This window comes from Pempheris klunzingeri, chromosome 1, assembly GCF_042242105.1.
Source record: "Pempheris klunzingeri isolate RE-2024b chromosome 1, fPemKlu1.hap1, whole genome shotgun sequence".
Classification (NCBI taxonomy): Eukaryota; Metazoa; Chordata; class Actinopteri; order Acropomatiformes; family Pempheridae; genus Pempheris; species Pempheris klunzingeri.
Window position 1 is genome coordinate 34,878,907 of NC_092012.1, and position 18,837 is coordinate 34,897,743.

At 44.8% G+C, this 18,837-nt stretch overlaps 3 protein-coding genes across 3 annotated transcripts; all 3 read left to right on the forward strand.

The window, feature by feature from the left end:
* The first annotated feature begins 195 nt into the window (after positions 1-195).
* On the forward strand, positions 196-2,744 carry LOC139205301 (arylamine N-acetyltransferase, pineal gland isozyme NAT-10-like). Its single transcript, XM_070835473.1, has 2 exons — positions 196-229; positions 1,307-2,744. Exon 2 carries the CDS (start codon positions 1,312-1,314, stop codon positions 2,182-2,184), a length of 873 nt encoding a protein of 290 aa, XP_070691574.1. The 5' UTR covers positions 196-229; positions 1,307-1,311; the 3' UTR covers positions 2,185-2,744.
* Positions 2,745-3,380: 636 nt separating this feature from the next.
* cnep1r1 (CTD nuclear envelope phosphatase 1 regulatory subunit 1) lies at positions 3,381-5,418 on the forward strand. Its single transcript, XM_070831274.1, has 6 exons — positions 3,381-3,435; positions 3,922-3,993; positions 4,072-4,145; positions 4,312-4,421; positions 4,894-4,948; positions 5,045-5,418. Exons 1-6 carry the CDS (start codon positions 3,411-3,413, stop codon positions 5,084-5,086), a joined length of 378 nt encoding a protein of 125 aa, XP_070687375.1. The 5' UTR covers positions 3,381-3,410; the 3' UTR covers positions 5,087-5,418.
* Positions 5,419-5,993: 575 nt separating this feature from the next.
* heatr3 (HEAT repeat containing 3) lies at positions 5,994-17,583 on the forward strand. Its single transcript, XM_070834804.1, has 15 exons — positions 5,994-6,234; positions 6,425-6,597; positions 8,226-8,313; positions 8,454-8,554; positions 9,068-9,177; positions 9,794-9,934; positions 10,734-11,029; positions 13,166-13,256; positions 13,476-13,630; positions 14,144-14,226; positions 14,464-14,600; positions 15,325-15,413; positions 15,767-15,910; positions 15,980-16,156; positions 17,270-17,583. The coding sequence occupies exons 1-15, from the start codon at positions 6,097-6,099 to the stop codon at positions 17,381-17,383; spliced, it is 2,037 nt and encodes a 678-aa protein (XP_070690905.1). The 5' UTR covers positions 5,994-6,096; the 3' UTR covers positions 17,384-17,583.
* The last annotated feature ends 1,254 nt before the right edge of the window (positions 17,584-18,837 follow it).

The window sequence follows — 18,837 nt, forward strand, 5'->3', positions numbered from 1 at the left end:
AAGTCCCACTCAGTAAATGGAAACTCGTTTCAGAGAAATATTGAAAACTCAATCATATGCGTCAGTTGTTTTACATTTGCCAGCTGCAACATTAAAGTGACGAGCACGTTATTGACCCAAACTTTTAATATTTTGATGCCAATAGAGAGAGAGAGAGAGAGAGAGTGAGAGAGAGAGTGAGAAGGTATGCAGCTGAGCCATCATCATCATCATCATCATCAGACTGCAGGTAAGAGGTCCGATCATCAGCGCATTAAAAGGTGCAGCGTGTGTGACAAACTTTAGCAGCTGAACAAGAAACTCAGCCGTGTTTTGATCGTTGCTTGTTCTCAGAGAACAAATGTTGAAAACAGGAAGACAGCAAGCTGCTGCTCATGTGAATGTCTTCAGAGTCTTGTTTGAGAGAGTATGTGTCATGCGGAAGACCTTTCACGCCTTTTAAACCTGAAAAAGATTTGAACTCATGCCAATGTGGGGAAATAATGAAGATCAGGGACTGTTTTATCATCACGTTGGAGGTTTGTCAACTCACACTGTCACAGGACATGAAGAGGCAAAGGTCCAAGATGATTACAAGGTGGTCAAACGCTTAAACAGGATTCAGTCAACCTTTACATTGCTCTTCTCAAACACACCAGACTCCATTCACAAAAACAGTAATTTTACCTTACAAATTACTGGAGTTGCTGGTCTCCTGCTGCCCCGATTAGTTAGTTTGATCATGTTATTGTGTGACTTTGGTGTTTAAAAGGTAAGTTCAAATCCAATACCAAAGTTACTCATTAACACACACAAGTAAATGATCAAGGCAGCAGCAGAGCAGCAGCTCCTGTGTTCTGTTCTCTAAAATCCCTGTTTTAGTGAATGTAGTCTGGTGTGTGTGCTGTTTGTGGTTAAACCAAAAGGATCTTCCAGGTCTCTCTCTGTAGGGATCCTTTCCATGATGCTGTCACACACTTAGAATAACACTCTGAGCCTGTCAGTGGATCAAACAAGCTCTTTTAGTGGACCTACTGTGATCAGGTGCAGTTGTCCCAAAGGATCACGTTGCAGCCATTGCAGCCCGTTTGGTGGCTGCTGGCTGAGGTGATCTACTGGACCAGTTCCAACACTTTTAGTGGACCTACCAGTCCTTCAGACACCAGGATGTGAACAGAGAGGAGCCAGGGGTAGAAATACTGACTGTGCCCTTCAAGTTGTAACTGAACTGAACTTCAAGTTGTAACTAAATTGCTTTAGTTGGTTTGCCTTCATTGTGGCTTATCAAAAATTATTATAAATTCACAAAATGTGCTGTGTTTGGCAGGCGAGATGAATTTGGAGGAATACTTCCAAAGAATTGGTTTCCGTGGATCTTCTGATAAACTGGACCTGGAAACACTGAAGCTGCTCCACAGACAGCACGTCATGTCAGTCCCATTTGAAAACCTCAGCATTCACTGCGGCGAGAGGATCGACATGGACCTGGAGGTCTCTTTCAGGAAGATAGTGAGGAGCAGCCGGGGGGGCTGGTGCCTGGAGAACAACTCCCTGTTCGGCTGGGTGCTGAGAGAGATGGGCTACGACACCACGATGTTGGGCTCCAGAGTTTTCAACGATATCATCGGGGACTTCGGCCTCCTCGATTCTCACATCATCAACAAGGTCGTCATCGATGGAAAGGCTTACATAGCAGATGTGAGCTTTGGGGTGTCGTACCAGGTGTGGGAGCCCCTGGAGCTGGTCTCTGGGAAGGACCAGCCTCAGCCGGCGGGCGTCTTTCGTCTCCTAGACAAGGGGGGCGTCTGGGTGCTGGAGAAGACCAGCAGGAGGCCGGAGGTGTCCAATCCAGAGTTTGCCAAATCAAGTCTGGTGAGCAAGGCCCAAACGAAGCCGATCTACTGCTTCACCCTGGAGCCTCGTGGGGCCGAACATTTCTCAGAGATAAACCTCACACTCCAGACAGACCCCACCTCGCTGTTCACCAACAAGTCCATCTGCTCTTTGCAGACGCCCACTGGGTTCAGAGCCCTGATTGGCTTGATCTACAGCGAGGTCACCTACAAGCCAGAGGACGGCGTCGATGTCTTCGACATGCGGCACATAGCCGAGGACGAGGTAGAGCAGATCCTGAGGGAGAAGTTCAACATGCAGCTGCAGAGCAAACTGAAGCCTGTGAGCAACAAGTCCTCGTACACACTCTGAAGTCACGAGGTCATCGGTCCCAAACACCACCAGTGCCTGGAACAGAAGAAGAGGCAACCTTTTCAACTGTTTTAACAATAATCACAGTAATATCTTTTGTTTTTCCTACTATAATCATTATCTTCTCACTATAAAGTACACAAATATTGTTTGAAATATTATAAAAACCTGTGCTGTATGGTTATGTACTGATGTGCATGCATATGTGTAAACTAAATACTGTATATGCATGTGCACCATCATACTGCACAAATTCTGATAATTATCAATTACATTTTTAGTATTTTCTTTACTATTATGATTATTTAAGATATATAAACATTGTAAGAATGCTAAAAGTGTGAGCAACATCATCATAAGTGAATGTAATTCTTGCACTCCAACATCCTAAAAACATGGAACATGGTGCCCAATCTGAAAACCACCCATTTTCTGTTTGGATGTGACTCACCAGGGAGAGCAGTGTGTTAATGTTGACGAGGTTTGTAATACGGACGTTACAGTGATTGGCAGCTGTCTGTTTTCTGTCTGTCACGTCTTCATGTGGTGAATAAATTAAATGATACTCAAAAGGTTCAGACTGTCCTACTGAATGAAAACATCCACATTAATGATTCAGCCAAGTGACTGTGCTAAGTCCATTTAAAACGATATTAATTAATGAACATATTTAAGCTGTACAATTGTACCGGTACGTTTCAGGTTTTAAGATATCAGGTAAGCACATCTTTGTCCTCTTTTAAATCCCCCTTTCAAATGCAGTTTTACATGATGAATCTTTTTCTGTGTATGTCTATAAAATCTGTCATTTTATTAACTTAATATCTCATTGTACACTTTATTTTAGCTTATTCCCAGGGTTGTCTTTTTATAAATATTATAAATATTTTTTCTGTTGTGATTATTATTACTATTTATTGTTGTTGTTAGTGTTATTAAACCTTCTTCTGAAATATTTCTATTATTTTATATGATAATATTTACTATTGTTTTTTTTAAAAATATTTACTATCGTTAAAGCGTCTTTTATTTTGTTAAATTGAATGTCTGTCTTCTCATTGGACCAGGAGGTAGGAGGCGGGACTTTAGGGCCTTGTACCGCCTTTTCATTGTATTTCCATCCAATCACGTTAGAGCTGAGCACACAGCCAGCGCCGATTGGCCAGCGCGGCCTGTCCTTCAGCCGAGGGGGGAAACAGGGGCTCAGGCAGCCGGGACGCGCAGACATGAACTCCCTGGAACAGGCCGAAGGTAACCAGCGCAGAAAACAACTCTAATCAACACAGTCTCGTCTCTGTTTGCCTCATAGCAACAATCACCAAAGGAATACCGAAGAAGTGTCCTAAAATGGGGTCTCACAGATCGGCGCAACGTTAAGTTAGCGGGCTAGCGGCAGTTAGCATGTTTGCTAGCTTCACTGACAGCCGGCCAGAGGCTCGTTCAGTTATTAGCTAACTCCTATTCCGCCTTTAAGGCTGCTTCTGTTGTCCGGAAAGCCCTTACATGGACAGATAAGTGTCGCCAACAGTCAGTGTAACATAATCGACTTGTGAGAGAAACGTTACGCTTCTGTCTTCACTCCAGTTTAACCACAGTTTGACCATTCAGATGTAAACTGGGCTTCACCATGTTCAGGCTCTGTGTGCATCACATGACACAATCCAGAGGAGAGCCAGTAGTTTGGTGCTGATATCAGGTCCCACTGCTGTGTCTCAGCGTGCCCTTCTCTTGTTTCAGACCTGAAGGCCTTTGAGAGAAGACTGACAGAGTATGTCTCCTGTTTGCAGCCTGCAACAGGCAGGTGGAGAAGTAAGTGGCTGTAGAAACCAGGATTACATGGTGACTGTAGAGCCTGGTTCATGTTGTCACTCACCTGTCCTGTTTCAGTGATTCTCATCGTGGTGTCTGTCTGTACGGCTACTGGGGCCTGGAACTGGTTAATAGACCCCGACACACAGAAGGTATGGACAGCAGGGCTGAGCAGTGAGATAAAGTGTGACTTTTAAAGCAGTATTTTTGATTAGTCGGTGCACTTCACTATGATTTTTGTAGCTCACTATAGATGAGAGTGAAGGTTTTCTTATTGACTTGGTCATTATGCTGCTTTGTTCTTCTTTGTTTCTGCAGGTCTCTTTCTTTTCGTCACTGTGGAATCATCCCTTCTTCACCATCAGCTGCATCACTCTCATAGCTCTCTTCTTTGCTGGGATTCACAAACGAGTTGTGGCACCATCAATGTATCCTTTGTCTGTCGCGGCTGAAGGAGAACTCCAGTAAATTTAATCCCGGGTCCTATTTGTACATATCCTGGTGTCTGACCGCATTATGGAAAGGATCCCTACAGAGATAGGGTTACACACCAGACTCCATTCACAAAAACAGCAATTTTACCTCACAGAACACAGGAGCTGCTGGTTCACTGCTGGCTTGATCGCTTAGTTTGTTTGTGTTACTGTGCGTTACACAGATGTTGTGTTGGATCTGAATTAACCCTCTAAAACACCAAAGTCACACAATAACACAAACAATCTAACCCATCGAGGCAGCGGTAGACCGGCTACTCCTGTATTCTGTGAGGTAAAATGACTGTTTTTGTGAAGGGAGTCTGGTGTCTTTGAGGAGAGTGATATAACAGCTGTTAAAAGGTTGATTAATTCTCGTTCAAGCTTTTGCCGTCCCGGTTATCATCTTTGACCTTTGCCTCTTCAGCATCGCCGCCCGCTGTCGGACGGTTTTAGCAGAATACAACATGTCCTGTGACGATGTGAGTCAGCAAGTCTCTTTGGCCACTGTGACCTGCGACCACTTGTATTATTGTCAGACTGCAAACACACGTGTTTATATTTCTGTGTTTTTACAGACGGGGAAACTTATTCTGAAGCCACGACCGAACATCCAATAACTGTGTGTGAGCGTGAGCAGGGTGGTCAGACAGACAGACAGACGGCGTCCCTGGTCTTGGTTGACAGCCACTGACGGCTCGGCGGCGTGAGTCCTCCGGGTGGCGTGAACAGCGCAGAGGCAGACCTGGTAGAAGAGACGTGATTGGGCCTTTTTATCGGTCGCTGCGCTGACGCCACCTCTGAAGCTGCTGATCCGCTCTCAATGTCTTTTGAGATATTTCGCCCCGTCAGTGTCGATTCAAATGTGTTTATTTCTGTTTCTAACGTTGAGCATGTGTTTTATCTAAATGTTTCTATTTTTAAAGTTATTTACCTAATAAATACTTGAGGTGTGAACATTATTTCTCCTTCAAGTTTTTTTGGTTTTCACTTTAAATGCAAATAATATTTTTGTGTTTTTAGGAACAAAAGAGTGAATAAATAATCGACAGAGGAATGAAAAACAAACACAAAAGGGAAAATTGAGTTGGATTTATTTGAGTTTTTATGATTTTAACAAGTTTGAAAGATTTAAAAAGACTCATTGACGCAGTGTGTCCAAAAATAATGACAGTACCTAACTTTTTATGTGTTTTATCACATATAAAGCCTCTTCCTGTGGTTTATTTGCTGTTTGTGATAAACTACAAAAAAACTGATATGTCTATCAAGCTTTTTAATCCTTATTTCACACAATCAAATACCAAACAGACATTATCATTGTTTAAAACATAATGATAATTATTTATAAATATTTAAACAGGGAGAGAAAAATATGATACAATTAGAATAAACTGTGATCAAAAATAACACGTCATTTTTAAAAGGACTTAAATGGTTTGACGCTCGCGTGGTGCTCTCCGGGGTTTTACGACAGCCCCTCCGCTTTCTGTCATGAACGACCAGCTTTACGGCAGCCAGCAGTCTTCCACATGGGCTCCGAGCAGGCCGGAGCCGGAGTGAGTGTCTGAGGCTCGCTGACGAGGAGAAAACCCGCCTTACCGACTCTGACACCGTGACAGCGACTGAGATGGGAAAAAGTAAAACCACCAAATTCAAACGTCCGCAGTTCAGCGCGGTCGGACTGCCGATGAGCGCGGTGAAGGAGCCGGAGGAGCCGGAGGAGCAGCCCGGGGACGAGAGTCCTGCTGCGGAGCTGCTGGAGAAAGTAAGACCGCGGTCTGACGCTGCCCCTCACCGAGGGTACTGTCTGATAAGTGGGCTGCTGTGAAACATGTAGTCGGTCCCCTGATGAGGATTAACTTTTAAAGTCCCACTTAGACTAAAGGTGTGTTTTGAGCAGGTGAGACTGTGCACTTCCTGCCATGCTCCATGTGTGTGTGTGTGTGTGTCCACAGCTGCAGAGTCCCAGTGCAGACGTGAGGGAGTTCGCCTGTGCCAGCATCTCCCGGGTGGTGCAGCAGAGTCAGACCATCCCGGCCTTCCTGCAGAGGGACGCGGTGCGGCGGCTGGGCCCCATGCTGCTGGACGCCAGCCTGGCTGTCCGGGAGACCGCCGCCGGGGCGCTCAGGTGGGCTGTGGACGGCACCGACAGGGGACCGGGTCTCTTCACCTGGGGCCCAAGATGGGTCTGGGGGGCCCGAAACACACACACATTTACAGGCAGACACTCACAGGCAGGCACAGGGTTTTTGTTTGTTAAAAGCCAATAACATCATCATCATATTTAGGTGTTTGTTTTACTTCACTTTGTCTGTGTGTGTCTGCAGAGTTCTACTAAATTCACATCTTTTTAAAGGCAGTTTTCTCTAAATTAGTTGAGGCACTGAAGCAGAAATCTCCACATTTTACAGACACCAAACTATCCAGTTTTATTCCTCTCTATAATCTGCAGGTTCTTATTCAGGGGTTTGGTCATAGATGATTCAGAGCCTGATTTCTACAACATTTTATTCCTAAACTGTCAAAAATCGTTTTCATGTCTGTTGACAGTATTGTCTGGTTTTTAAATGTCCAACATGTCCTCAGTAGTGCCCTTTGACGTGCTCTGACGTGTCAACAGCATGAAACAAAGAAGAACAGGTTCCTGTCCTGGAGATGTACGCTGATTAGTGCACGTTTGACTAGATAATATTTAAAGAACGCTTGTAATAGAAGACATCATTGTTGTAATCTAATCAGTGAGCTGGAGAAGTTTCTAGAGTGCCGTCTAAAAACAGGACTGAGGCTGATTTTAGCTGCTCTGCTAAGAAGATGCTTCATTTTCAGCATAACCATGAAATTTAATGAGCCGATCAGCAAAAGTTTGTCTCACCACCGACATGAGCGACGAAATGAGAAGAACAAAAACCACTTTGAGGGCTGCTTCCACGCACTGATCCTAAACCTGAAGGGGAAATAAATACTGTAGCAGAAATGGCCCAAACAAAACAGGAAGTGCACTGACAAAATAAAAGCCTGGCTACACAGCGGAGGGACAGAAAACGAACCTGTTAACTCATTTCAGCCTGTTGGTGTTAGTTTTCAGCTTTATTACTGTGGGCCACAGGAGCACTTCTCCTCCTACAGGGGGCGCTATGCTCCAATAAAAGCTCTGGCTGTGAGCAGGAGGGAGATGCTGTCAGGTTTTTTCAGACCTGATGGTTCGTTTTATTAATTTCTCATGAGGTTATTGAACACCATTATACCCTTGATACTGTTTAGGTTTATTTATGTGAGCACAATCATAAATAACCACCTCTAAACTACCTGAGAGCAAAAAGCAAACATTCAGCGAAAAAAGAGCCCTAAGAAGTGTGATTATAGGTTGATTGTAATGACCTGTTATTTATGAATTTATGTCCCTCAATATGTGTGGAATTAGATTATGTTTAGAGAAAAATACTTCCTGACTGTTTCCAGGGGTCGTTTTTATCCATACAGGACAAATTACAGCCGTCATATCGCTCTCTGCACACACACCAGACTCCATTCAGAAAAACAGTGATTTTAGCTCACAGGACACAGGAGCTCCATAAGCCTCCTTTTGTTTTTGATCAGAGAATCTGATGTCAGATTTAGTTTTATTTCTTTAATTTTATCTTTGTGTTATTTAAACATTTGGTCAGTTTGTTGTTATTGTGTATAAATGACCAGAACAACACGACAGCAGTGATCATCATCGTGTGTGTGTGTGTGTGTGTGTGTCTCTCCCGACAGGAATCTGAGTGCATGCGGCGGTCAGGAGGTGTGTGAGGACATGGTGAAGCACGACGTCATGACTCCTCTGACAGCGCTGCTCAGAGAGGTGAGAGTCGGCCGCTCGTCACTTCAGCTCGTCCTAATCAGCAGCTGATCAGGTCTCACCCCGGAGCGGTCAAGTTCAGGTGTGTCGGCGTCTGACTTCATGTCTGTCTCTCTCTGGTGCTTTTGGTGTTTTCTCTCCAGTGCTGTGCGGGTTTTGAGAGCGCCGCAGTGCCGATGAAGGACGCGAAGAACTCTGTGGAGGATGTGGCCAACGAGGCGGTGAACCTCCTGTGGAATCTGTGGTGAGCCAGCGGGGCGAGCACGTCCTTAACCTCTTTATTCCCCTGATGGGCGTCTCACTAAACACACATGCTGATTTTCATCATAATCTGGTCTTTAATAGACACAATCACTCATATGGGATAAAAAGTCTGTGAATATCTGAAGCAGAACGGTGCAGAAACTCATCACAAACTCTGATTACTGTGAGGATAAAGGAATTCTGTAAACATGACCCTCCACATTTATATAAGTAATTTGGATAAAAGCTTTGAGAGTCTGGAAATTCTTGGTTTAGGTACCTTGAAAGTGCTTAAATTTTACTCTGTGCTTGCTGGCTCAGGAGTTTAGCAGCTGAGTTTGGTGCCTGAGGAAAGACGACGTAGGTTTGCTTAACCTCAGAGCTCATCTCGCGCTCACGTCTTGACACTGTTACTGCCGTGATCTGTGATTGTTCACCCAGAGTCCATGCGTCACGTCTCTGTGTGTTTTTCCCGTGTCTTTCGTCCGTCTCTGCCGTGGTGTTGTCCCTCCAGTGAGAGCAGCAGCCAGGCGCTGTCTGTCTTCAACAAAGCCGGCCTGCTGGATGTGGTTGTCCAGTGTCTGGAGAGGCAGACAGACAACGTGGAGCTGGCCTTATCTGCAGGTGATCAATACACTGTTAACAATACACTGTTAATAATACACTGTTAACTGGCTGTGATCTGTACAAGTTGTTGGAAAACAGATGCTTTGCTTCTGTAAGTGCAGTTTACAATATTATTGTTAAAGGATAACTTCTGTGTTTCTCCCCCTGGTCCTCTGTGTCCTCATCCTGGTGTCTGAGTGACTGGTAGGTAGTGAAAGTGTTGGAACTGGTCCAGTAGATCACCTCAGCCAGCAGCCACCAAACGGGCTGCAATGGCTGCAACGTGATCCTTTGGGACAACTGCACCTGATCACAGAACCGGTCATTTAGACAGCAGGAAGTGGACACAGAGGACCAGGGGTAGAAACACAAGTGACCCTTTAATATCTGTAGATGTTAAGCGTGGCAGAGCTTTTGGTGTGGTGACAGTGTGTAAATGGAGCAGAGCTCTCAGCTCTGATGTATGAGGCTGATTACAGAGATGACTTACGGCGTGTGAACTGGTCAAATGTCCTGTAACAGTTCTTACTGCGCTGTCCTCTTAGAAATGTTGATATTGTTGCCTGACCTCTGACTAATGAGGTCACTGGAGCTGGAGGAAACGGTGTTGAAGTCTCTCCTCTTTGCGTTGCAGCCCACTGTCTGCACACTGTGACGGAGGACAACACAGAGCTGCTCTGCAGCGTGAACACTGCTGTGCTTGGAGTCCTGGAAAATGTGCTGCTGTCATCTCAGCCAGACATGGCACACACTCTCCTCAGAACATTGGCTGCAGGTACAATTTGTCACATGTCATGTCCTTTCAAATAGATTGTTGAAAACTGTACCCCACCACCGTTACACAAGTGAAATGTTAAAAAGTCCTCTGTGGATTCAAGGTACTCATAGATTCAAGAAACAAATACGTAACACTTAACAAATCAATACTTTGAGTGTAATGTTTTCACGGAGAACTCCACTATTTTTGTTTTTACATATTTTGGTGCCTCTTTAAAGCCACCAGACTGCATTGGTAAAAACATCATTTAATCATTTTTCCTCACAGAACACAGGAGTTGCTGGCCTACTTCTGCTTCAATCAGATAGTTTGATTGGGTTATTGTGTGGCTTTGATGTTTTAAATTATTAGTTTGGATCAGAACTAACTCTTTAAAACACCAAAGTCACAGCAACTTGACTAGAAACCCCTGTGTCCTGTGAGGTAAAATCCCTGTTTTAGTGAATGTAGTCTGGTGTGTGTGCTGTTTGTGGTTAAACCAAAAGGATCTTCCAGGTCTCTCTCTGTAGGGATCCTTTCCATGATGCTGTCACACACTTAGAATAACACTCTGAGCCTGTCAGTGGATCAAACAAGCTCTTTTAGTGGACCTACTGTGATCAGGTGCAGTTGTCCCAAAGGATCACGTTGCAGCCATTGCAGCCCGTTTGGTGGCTGCTGGCTGAGGTGATCTACTGGACCAGTTCCAACACTTTTACTACCTACCAGTCACTCACACACCAGGAGAAAATAGAGATGTTTACTTTACTTTACTAGCCCCCCCCTGAGCTCTGACTTGGTGTGTGGTGTCCCTCAGGGTCTCTGTGGAACATGAAGGGCAGTCTTCCTGCTGCCCGTCAGGCTCAGACCCTCGGTGCCGTGGCGGCCACTTTGTCCCGGTGCCTGGATCTGGACCCAGGTGTCCTGATACCTGAGCTCAGACAAGCAGAAGAGGTCCGTCACAGAAACACACCAGCTGCACTGGACACAGAAGACCAGGCTGCAGCAGAGCTGGTTGTGGAGGAGATGGAGGAGGAGGAGGAGGAAGGACCTAAACACAAGAGGAATGGAAAAGCTGCGAGGGCTGACAACGACTTCTCTGACCTCCTGCCTGTGAGTGCAGCATATGTTCTTCTTTGTGCATGTAGCAGCTTGGGAACCTCTCTGGCCATGAACCCTGTTTGTGTTGCCAGGAGGCCCACAGGTCATGGCGTTTTCCTGGAAAGTCATGGAACTAAGAGAAGTCTATTCCAGGCTGGGAATTTAATAAATTATTTGGAGCAAGTTGTGGAGAAACGGGTAGTTTTATGTTTGTCTTATTTGGGTCGTATCCAGTTTAACGTGCCGTCTGACTGGTTGGTTACATGAAACTAACGCTGGCTGTCATCCCGCTGTTGAAGTCATGATAGAAAGTCTGCAGACTTGCCAGGAAGGTGTAAACATCAGGAGCTTTAGGCACAATTACAAGGACGAGTATATAGAAATGCTAATGCGATCTTAGATCTGTGGGAGAGCACGTGCCAACTGAGGCATTTGTAAGTGTTCAGTTAAATTTTAAAGACTGAATATTAAACAATCACACAGAGTGAACACACTCGCATGAAGATAAAAGTGGAAACAGCTCAAACTAAACCCTTATTAGACCAACATACATGTTACTGGACCTTTTTAACACTTCAAATGGTAAATTTAGTCTTCCTGAACTCATGTAAGGTTTTTATAAATAAAAACCCAATATATATATTATCATAAATTGATAATGTCAATAAAACTGGAGGTGAAATATCGTTTATAAGCTTCTACCCCAGTTCCTCAGGAGTCCCAACATGGACACTAAACAATCTACTGCTGTGGATTGGGGGACAGCAGGAAAACAGATTTAGCCTCCTAGAAACAGGACCACCTAAAGCTTTATTGGATGATATTTAGTCTTTCTGATGGTGAACTGAAGCAATTTATATTGTTCTCTTCAAAGCCACCAGACTGCATTGATAAAAACAGTAATTTTACCTCGCAGAAAATAGGAGTTGCTGGTCTACTGCTGCTTCGATCGGTTAGTTTGTTTGTGTTATTTTGTGAGTTTGCTGTTTTAAATTGTTAGTTCAGATCCAAACTGACGTGTTAGTTGGTTTATTGATGCAGCAGTAGCACAACAACCTCCAATGTTCTGCGAGGTAAAATTAATGTTTTTAGCAATGGAGTTTGGTGACTTGGAAGCGATTAGAAAGAAAGGGAGAACGGTCTCAGTTTCCTGTCAGATAGAGCTGCCTGACAGCAGGAAAAACAGAAAATATTCTAAATTAAGTGCACACTTGGGTCTTTTTTAAGAGACTAAAATCAGTTTTCACGCTGGCCCGTCCACAGCAGTTCGTTTTTTAGCGCCTGTGCTGCGTCTCCTACCTGCCATCTAGTGTCGGTAACACACTGACTGTATTTTTACTCATAAGTCAAAGTTAAAGACAGATAAGACCATTTCAGTTCAGATGAGAAGAATTTGGTCAGAATCCAAAGTGAATGCACTGGTCTCTAGTTGGCACAGATTTCACCGTCGTTTTTAAATGCTGTGAGGCTGAGGTGTGTGTGTGTGTGTGTGTGTGTGTGGCAGCCTGTGTTAATGGCAACGAAGCCATCCAGTTTTGTATCTCAGAGGCGCATGCTAATGCCAGGTGAAAAGGTGGCGCATGAGTCACCCTGGAGTGCGAGCCAGACTGACAGAGCAGACAAACTGTCGCGTTCGGGGGGGCAGATTAGGGACACTGGGTGAGGTTCAACCGGGGACCAGCTTCTGGCTTCCACCACTCCGACTGTCCCCAGACCTGACCACGGCGAGACAGAGCTGTCCCTCTCATCTCCGTCACAGCCAGAGCCCCAAGATTGTGGGTGACATTCATGGTGGCGTTTCAGAATACTGTGGGTTACACAATGGGGTTATCTCGATCTGTTGGGGTCTATTTTTCTGTCACATCGCTGCTAAACAAGCACACACACACACTCACACACATGCACAGAGCTGGCTGCCATCGGGACACTGAACTGATGTGTGAACTTCATTTTCCCTACAAAGATGGAGCTCCTCAAGGTTTCACCGGCATCACAGCTCAGGAAGTGCAGCTGGGCGCGTTTGAGTGCATCTGCAGAAATGAATGTCGTGTTTGTGGCGGGCAGCTGCGCTCGGACTGGGTGATAACAGCGCTAACAGTCATCGTTTTGGTAGGATGTTGACTCACATGGCTGCTTGTTTTTGTCCAGAGGGGCAAGGAGGAGCTGAGGGAGGCAACGGCCTTGCTGACAGCCCAGCAAACGTCCTTAGAGATCATCGTCAACATGTGCTGCTCTGACGGTGAGTGTTGCGGGCACGGACAGCAGTGCTGACCCCGGGCGTTTTACATCAACGTTATTTCCTGTGACACCGCCAACCCAGTGTGTGTTTGTGTATCGGAGAGACTGTTACAGCAAGAAATACTTGAAAGGAGTTCATTCCAGTGCTTGGAATTGCCTTTTGTTACTCTGCAGCGCTGGTTGTTTCCCTGAGCGACCTCTTGTCTGTCTCCACGTTCAGACCCCTCTGATGACGAGTGGGAGGAGGAGTCGAGTAGCGATGAAAGCGACATGGGTCCGGACGGCCTTTGTGACGGAGTGTCCAACCTCATGTCTCCACTGTGTTTGTCAGCTGAGGTTCATGGGGCCCTAATCAACCACAGCATCCCTGAAAAGGCAAATATCTGTCTGCTTCACAGCGTCTTCAGCCAATGACAGAGACTTCTAAGATCCTTTTGGTTTAACCACCCACAGCTGCTATATCGCTCTCTGCAAACACACCAGACTACATTCACAAAAACAGTCATTTTAACTTGCAGAACACAGGAGTTGCTGGTGTAGTTGCTGTGACTTTTGCATTTTAACATGTTAGTTCTGATCCAATGTAACCCCTTTAAAACACCAAAGTAACACAATAACACTGACTAACTAACTGATGGAGGCAGCAGCAGAGCAGCAGCTCCTGTGTTCTGTGAGCTAAAATCCCTGTTTTAGTGAATGTAGTCTGGTGTGTGTGCAGAGAGCGATAGAATGGCTGTTTGTGGTTAAACCAAAAGGATCTTCCAGGTCTCTCTCTGTAGGGATCCTTTCCATAATGCTGTCACACACTATTAATTTAATGGAGATCTGTTTTTCCACATACTGTATACACCCTTGTGTGTGTGATATCGTTTTCTCTCTTGATTCAAGGTCCTTAGAAAGACTGAGTTCCCCAGAAAGGAAGCCATGGCCGTGTGCCATCAGAGTCCCACCTGGAGAAGCCTGATAAAAAAGTAATCCTCACATTATTCCTTTAACTTAATCAGAGTAAAAATGCACAAGGCGTCAGACGTAGATGCATTAGACAAGTTTTGTCCAGAAAATTAAGTTTGGCAGTGTAAGTGATTCACTGAATCAGATTTAATCTTAAACATAACATAGTTTGGATGGGGCAGTGCCATAGCATATGTACTTGTGACCCTCCTGAATTGAATTCTTTTACAAAAGCCATCTGTTCTTCTGTCCCTCAGGATGCAGCGGGTGCAGTCTCGAGCGCTGACGTGCCTCCATAGCATCCTGTCCACGATGGACGCCGAGTCTCTGGGAGGAGCGGCAGCCCTGCAGGAAGCAGCACAGCACCTGTCCTCGCTGGTTTTTGGTTCAGCAGGTCTCCCATTTTTGTCCGATTGTGTTACAGCACATGGGGCACACGTGCTATTCCTTTGTTAAACAGACAGTCTGTATTATCTGCAGTGTGGTTGTCTGAACTCCTTCTCCATAGTCAGTGTGTTACCTACAGTAGATGGTAGGAGTCCCAACACAGACGCCAAACAATGTACTGCTGTGGACTCCCAAAAAAGCCTAAATAATCAGTTTTAAGTGTACGCTATATTTAGAATATTTTCTCTGCTTTACATTGCATCAGACATCAGTCTACCAGACTCCATTGACAAAAACTGTAATTTTACCTTGCATAACACAGGTGTTTGCTGGTCTACCGCTGCCTCGATCGGTTAATGTGTTTGTGTCATTGTGTGATTTTGATGATTAAATTGTTAGTTTTGATCCGAACTAATGTGTTGGTTTGTTGATCGCAGCAGTGGTAAACCAGCGACTTCAGCGGTCTGTGAGATAAAATTACTGTTTTTGTTAATGGAGTCTGGTGGCTTGAGGACAGCAAAGAGTGAGAGAAAGGCTTCAGTTCAGGCCATCTACTGTAGGAGAGGGAGCTCAGACAACCACACTCCAGACAATACGGACTGTCCCTTTTTAAGTTTTATATTTCACTAAAATGCACATGGGTAAAATCATAGCAGACACATGGACGTGTAACCATGGACTGATCAAGTGTCTAATACATTTATTGATGAAGTACTTTGTAATGTTTTCAGAGATACCTAAAGATGAGGAGTTCCTAGAGGCTGTCATCAGCGCCATGCGGTCTCTTTTACAGATGATTGCCTCCAAAAACATCCCCCAGGTACAGAATATACAGCTTCGACTGTTCCTTTGGTTATTTTAAACATTTAAAGGGTCATTTTAAAGGCTCACTCCAGCAGGTTTCTGTTAAAATCAGGGTAACTTCCCCTTTAAACTTCTGTAAAGCTCCTCCAGAGCCACAGCAGACGTTAATACGACCATGACAAGAAGTCCGGACTTGTGTGGAATTAGTGGAAGGCCCCTTTAATCTGTTCCCATCATTGTTGCCTGAGTGAAAACGCACAGAAGCTACACGTTGAGTTCCCGTCAGATGTCAGAGGATCTGTTCACACTTGTTGCCATGTTTCTGTAGTGGACAGCTCAGTATCTGTGTGGCTGGTTGTGTTTTGTCAGTGCATGACCCCCCAGCAGCTGATGAGCCTGAGCGAAGCAGCCACCCGCTGTGAGGTTGTCAGCGTGAGGGTCAACGCCGTCGCCATACTGGGCATCACCGGCAGCACGCTGGCCAAAGAGAAGAGCGCCGTGGAAACCCTTCAGGTACCGTTCTTTTCCCTCTTCCTCTCTGGGAGCGTTTGTTCTTCCTCTAAGAGACTCTGTCCCCCGCAGATGATCGGAAACGCCTTACTTCAAGTCGCCACAAAGGACGCCAACCTGGTTGTGAACGGAGAAGCTCTGGATGCCTTGTTTGATGTGTTTGCGGATGGAGACGAGGCAGAGGCGGCTGCGAAAAACATCCAGTTACTGCCTGCGCTGAAGGCCCTTCAGCCTGTCTTCAAGGCCAAGGTACCACAGGCTTCTTGCTCGTTACTCAACCTTGTTTTCACAATTTTTCCAAACGCGCTTATGGGATTATTAAAGGATAACTACAGTATTTTTAAACATGGGACCTATTTTTACATATGTAGGGTTTATAAAGACTGGAAGGTACAAAAATGTCTGGAATTGGTTCAGTAGGTCACCTCAGCAGCTGCCATCAGACGGCGAATGAGCTGCAATGGCTGCACCGTAATCCTTTGGGGCAACTGCACCTGATCAAAGTAGGTCCACTAAAAGTGCTTCTTTTAGCCACTGACAGGCTCAGAGTGTTATTCTAAGTGTGTGACAGCATCATGGAAAGGATCCCTACAGAGAGAGACCTGGAAGATCCTTTTGGTTTAACCACAAACAGCCGTTATATCGCTCTCTGCACACACACCAGACTACATTCACAAAAAGAGGAATTTTACACAGGGCTTGCTGGCCTACTGCTGCCTCGATCGGTTAGTTTGTTTGTGTTATTGTGTGGCTTTGGTGTTTATAAGGGGTTTGTTCAGATCCAACACAATATTTGTGTAACAAACTTAAACACAAACAAACTAATCTATCAAGGCAGCAGCAGAGCAGCAGCTCCTGTGTCCTGTTCTCTAAAATCCCTGTTTTAGTGAATGTAGTCTGGTGTGTGTGCAGAGAGTGATATAACGGCTGTTTGTGGTTAAACCAAAAGGATCTTCCAGGTCTCTCTCTGTAGGGATCCTTTCCATGATGCTGTCACACACTTAGAATAACACTCTGAGCCTGTCAGTGGATCAAACAAGCACTTTTAGTGGACCTACTTTGACTATTTTGCTGGCTGAGGTGATCTACTGGACCAATTCCAACACTTTTAGCACCTACCGGTCATTTAGACACCGTGATATGTCAGATAGATCCCAGGTTTAAAAATAGCGAGTTACCCTTTGACTCATCCCTTCCACTGAACATGTTTGTTTCTCCCTCTTGTAGATGTTGCTGCCTACGTGACTTTAAGGATTTTAATAAACAACAGTAGTTCAGTCCCCTCGTTTTAACAAATAATCAAGACGACAAACATTCGTTCCTGTGCCACATTTTAAAGAACTGTTTTTCTTTCTTCACTAGATTCGTAAAGAGGGAAGAGGCAGGTACAGCCCTCAGCAGCTGTGTGTGCTCAACAACATCAAAGTCAACCTGAGGAGATTCATCGGGTACCTGGAGAAGGTGGTGAAAAAATGAGGACTTCCAGTAATATTACAACACTGATGCGTTGGACCTGTTGAACCTGTACGGAGGACAGATGTGCTCATCGGGAGCACAGGATGAAACAGAAGATGGTTGCGAAACCATCAAGTATTTATTATGTTGGTAGTAAACTTTCTGATTTAGCTTGGCTTCACTGTTAATGTTCTCTGAATAATGATTTACTATTTTGCTGAGTGATGTGAAAGTTTATTTGTTGAGAACAGAGATGGGGTGAAATCTGATATTAGTTATTAGTTACTGCAGGTTGCAGTAAAGAGAGGTTTTTATTTTGCTCGCTCAGTTGATGTGTGTCATTCAACCCAAAACGGTTGTCAGACTTTTCTACTTCCACATCCCCCAGAGATCAGGACAGCTGACACCAGGCTTTCACATGTGTACCCTTAACTTGTCCCATGTTTAAATGGGACAAAAATGGATGTTTGGAGTTTTGCTGGAAAGGAGAATGAGGCAGAGCTATTACAGGCCCTTTTATAAGAAGGATTGCAGTATTAGATACTTAAAAGATAACTCCAGTATGCTTAAACCAGGGTTCTCTCCGTTCATATCCTGGTGTGTGAATGACTGGTAGGTAGTAAAAGTGTTGGAACTGGTCCAGTAGATCACCTCAGCCAGCAGCCACCAAACGGGCTGCAATGGCTGCAACGTGATCCTTATATATCACTCTCTGCAAACACACCAGACTCCATTCACAAAAACAGGAATTTTACCTCTCAGAATACAGGAGTTGCTGGTCTATCGCTCCCTTGATTGGCTAGTTTGTTTGAGTCATTGTGTAACTTTGGTGTTTCAAAAGAGTTGGTTTGGATCTGACCTAACGTGTTAAGTTCCTGTGACTTTGGTATTTTAACAGGCAACTCCTGTGTCCTGTGAGCTAAAATCCCTGTTTTTGTGAATGTAGTCTGGTGTGTGTGCAGACAGCAATAGAACGGCTGTTTGTGGTTAAACCAGAAGGATCTTCCAGGTCTCTCTCTGTAGGGATCCTTTCCATGATGCTGTCACACACTTAGAATAACAGTCTGAGCCTGTCAGTGGATCAAACAAGCTCTTTTAGTGGACCTACTGTGATCAGGTGCAGTTGTCCCAAAGGATCACGTTGCAGCCATTGCAGCCCGTTTGGTGGCTGCTGGCTGAGGTGATCTACTGGACCAGTTCCAACACTTTTACTACCTACCAGTCATTTTGAAGTCAGTCTGTAAAAAAAGGGCCCAGGCTTAATAATAGTGGAGTTATTATTTAATGAGAGAGCAGATTTTGTGTTCTTGATATTGTGTAATAGAATCGTTATTTTGTTGAGGGGCATTGGCTCGCCTGCAGAGAAACAATTACTGTCATTTCAGTAACTCACTAAGCTGAAAGGCTACTGCTCACTGCCAAGTTTGTGTCAAGAGAAAAAATCTGTTAAGATGTTTGAGCCTGCAGGAATCTGA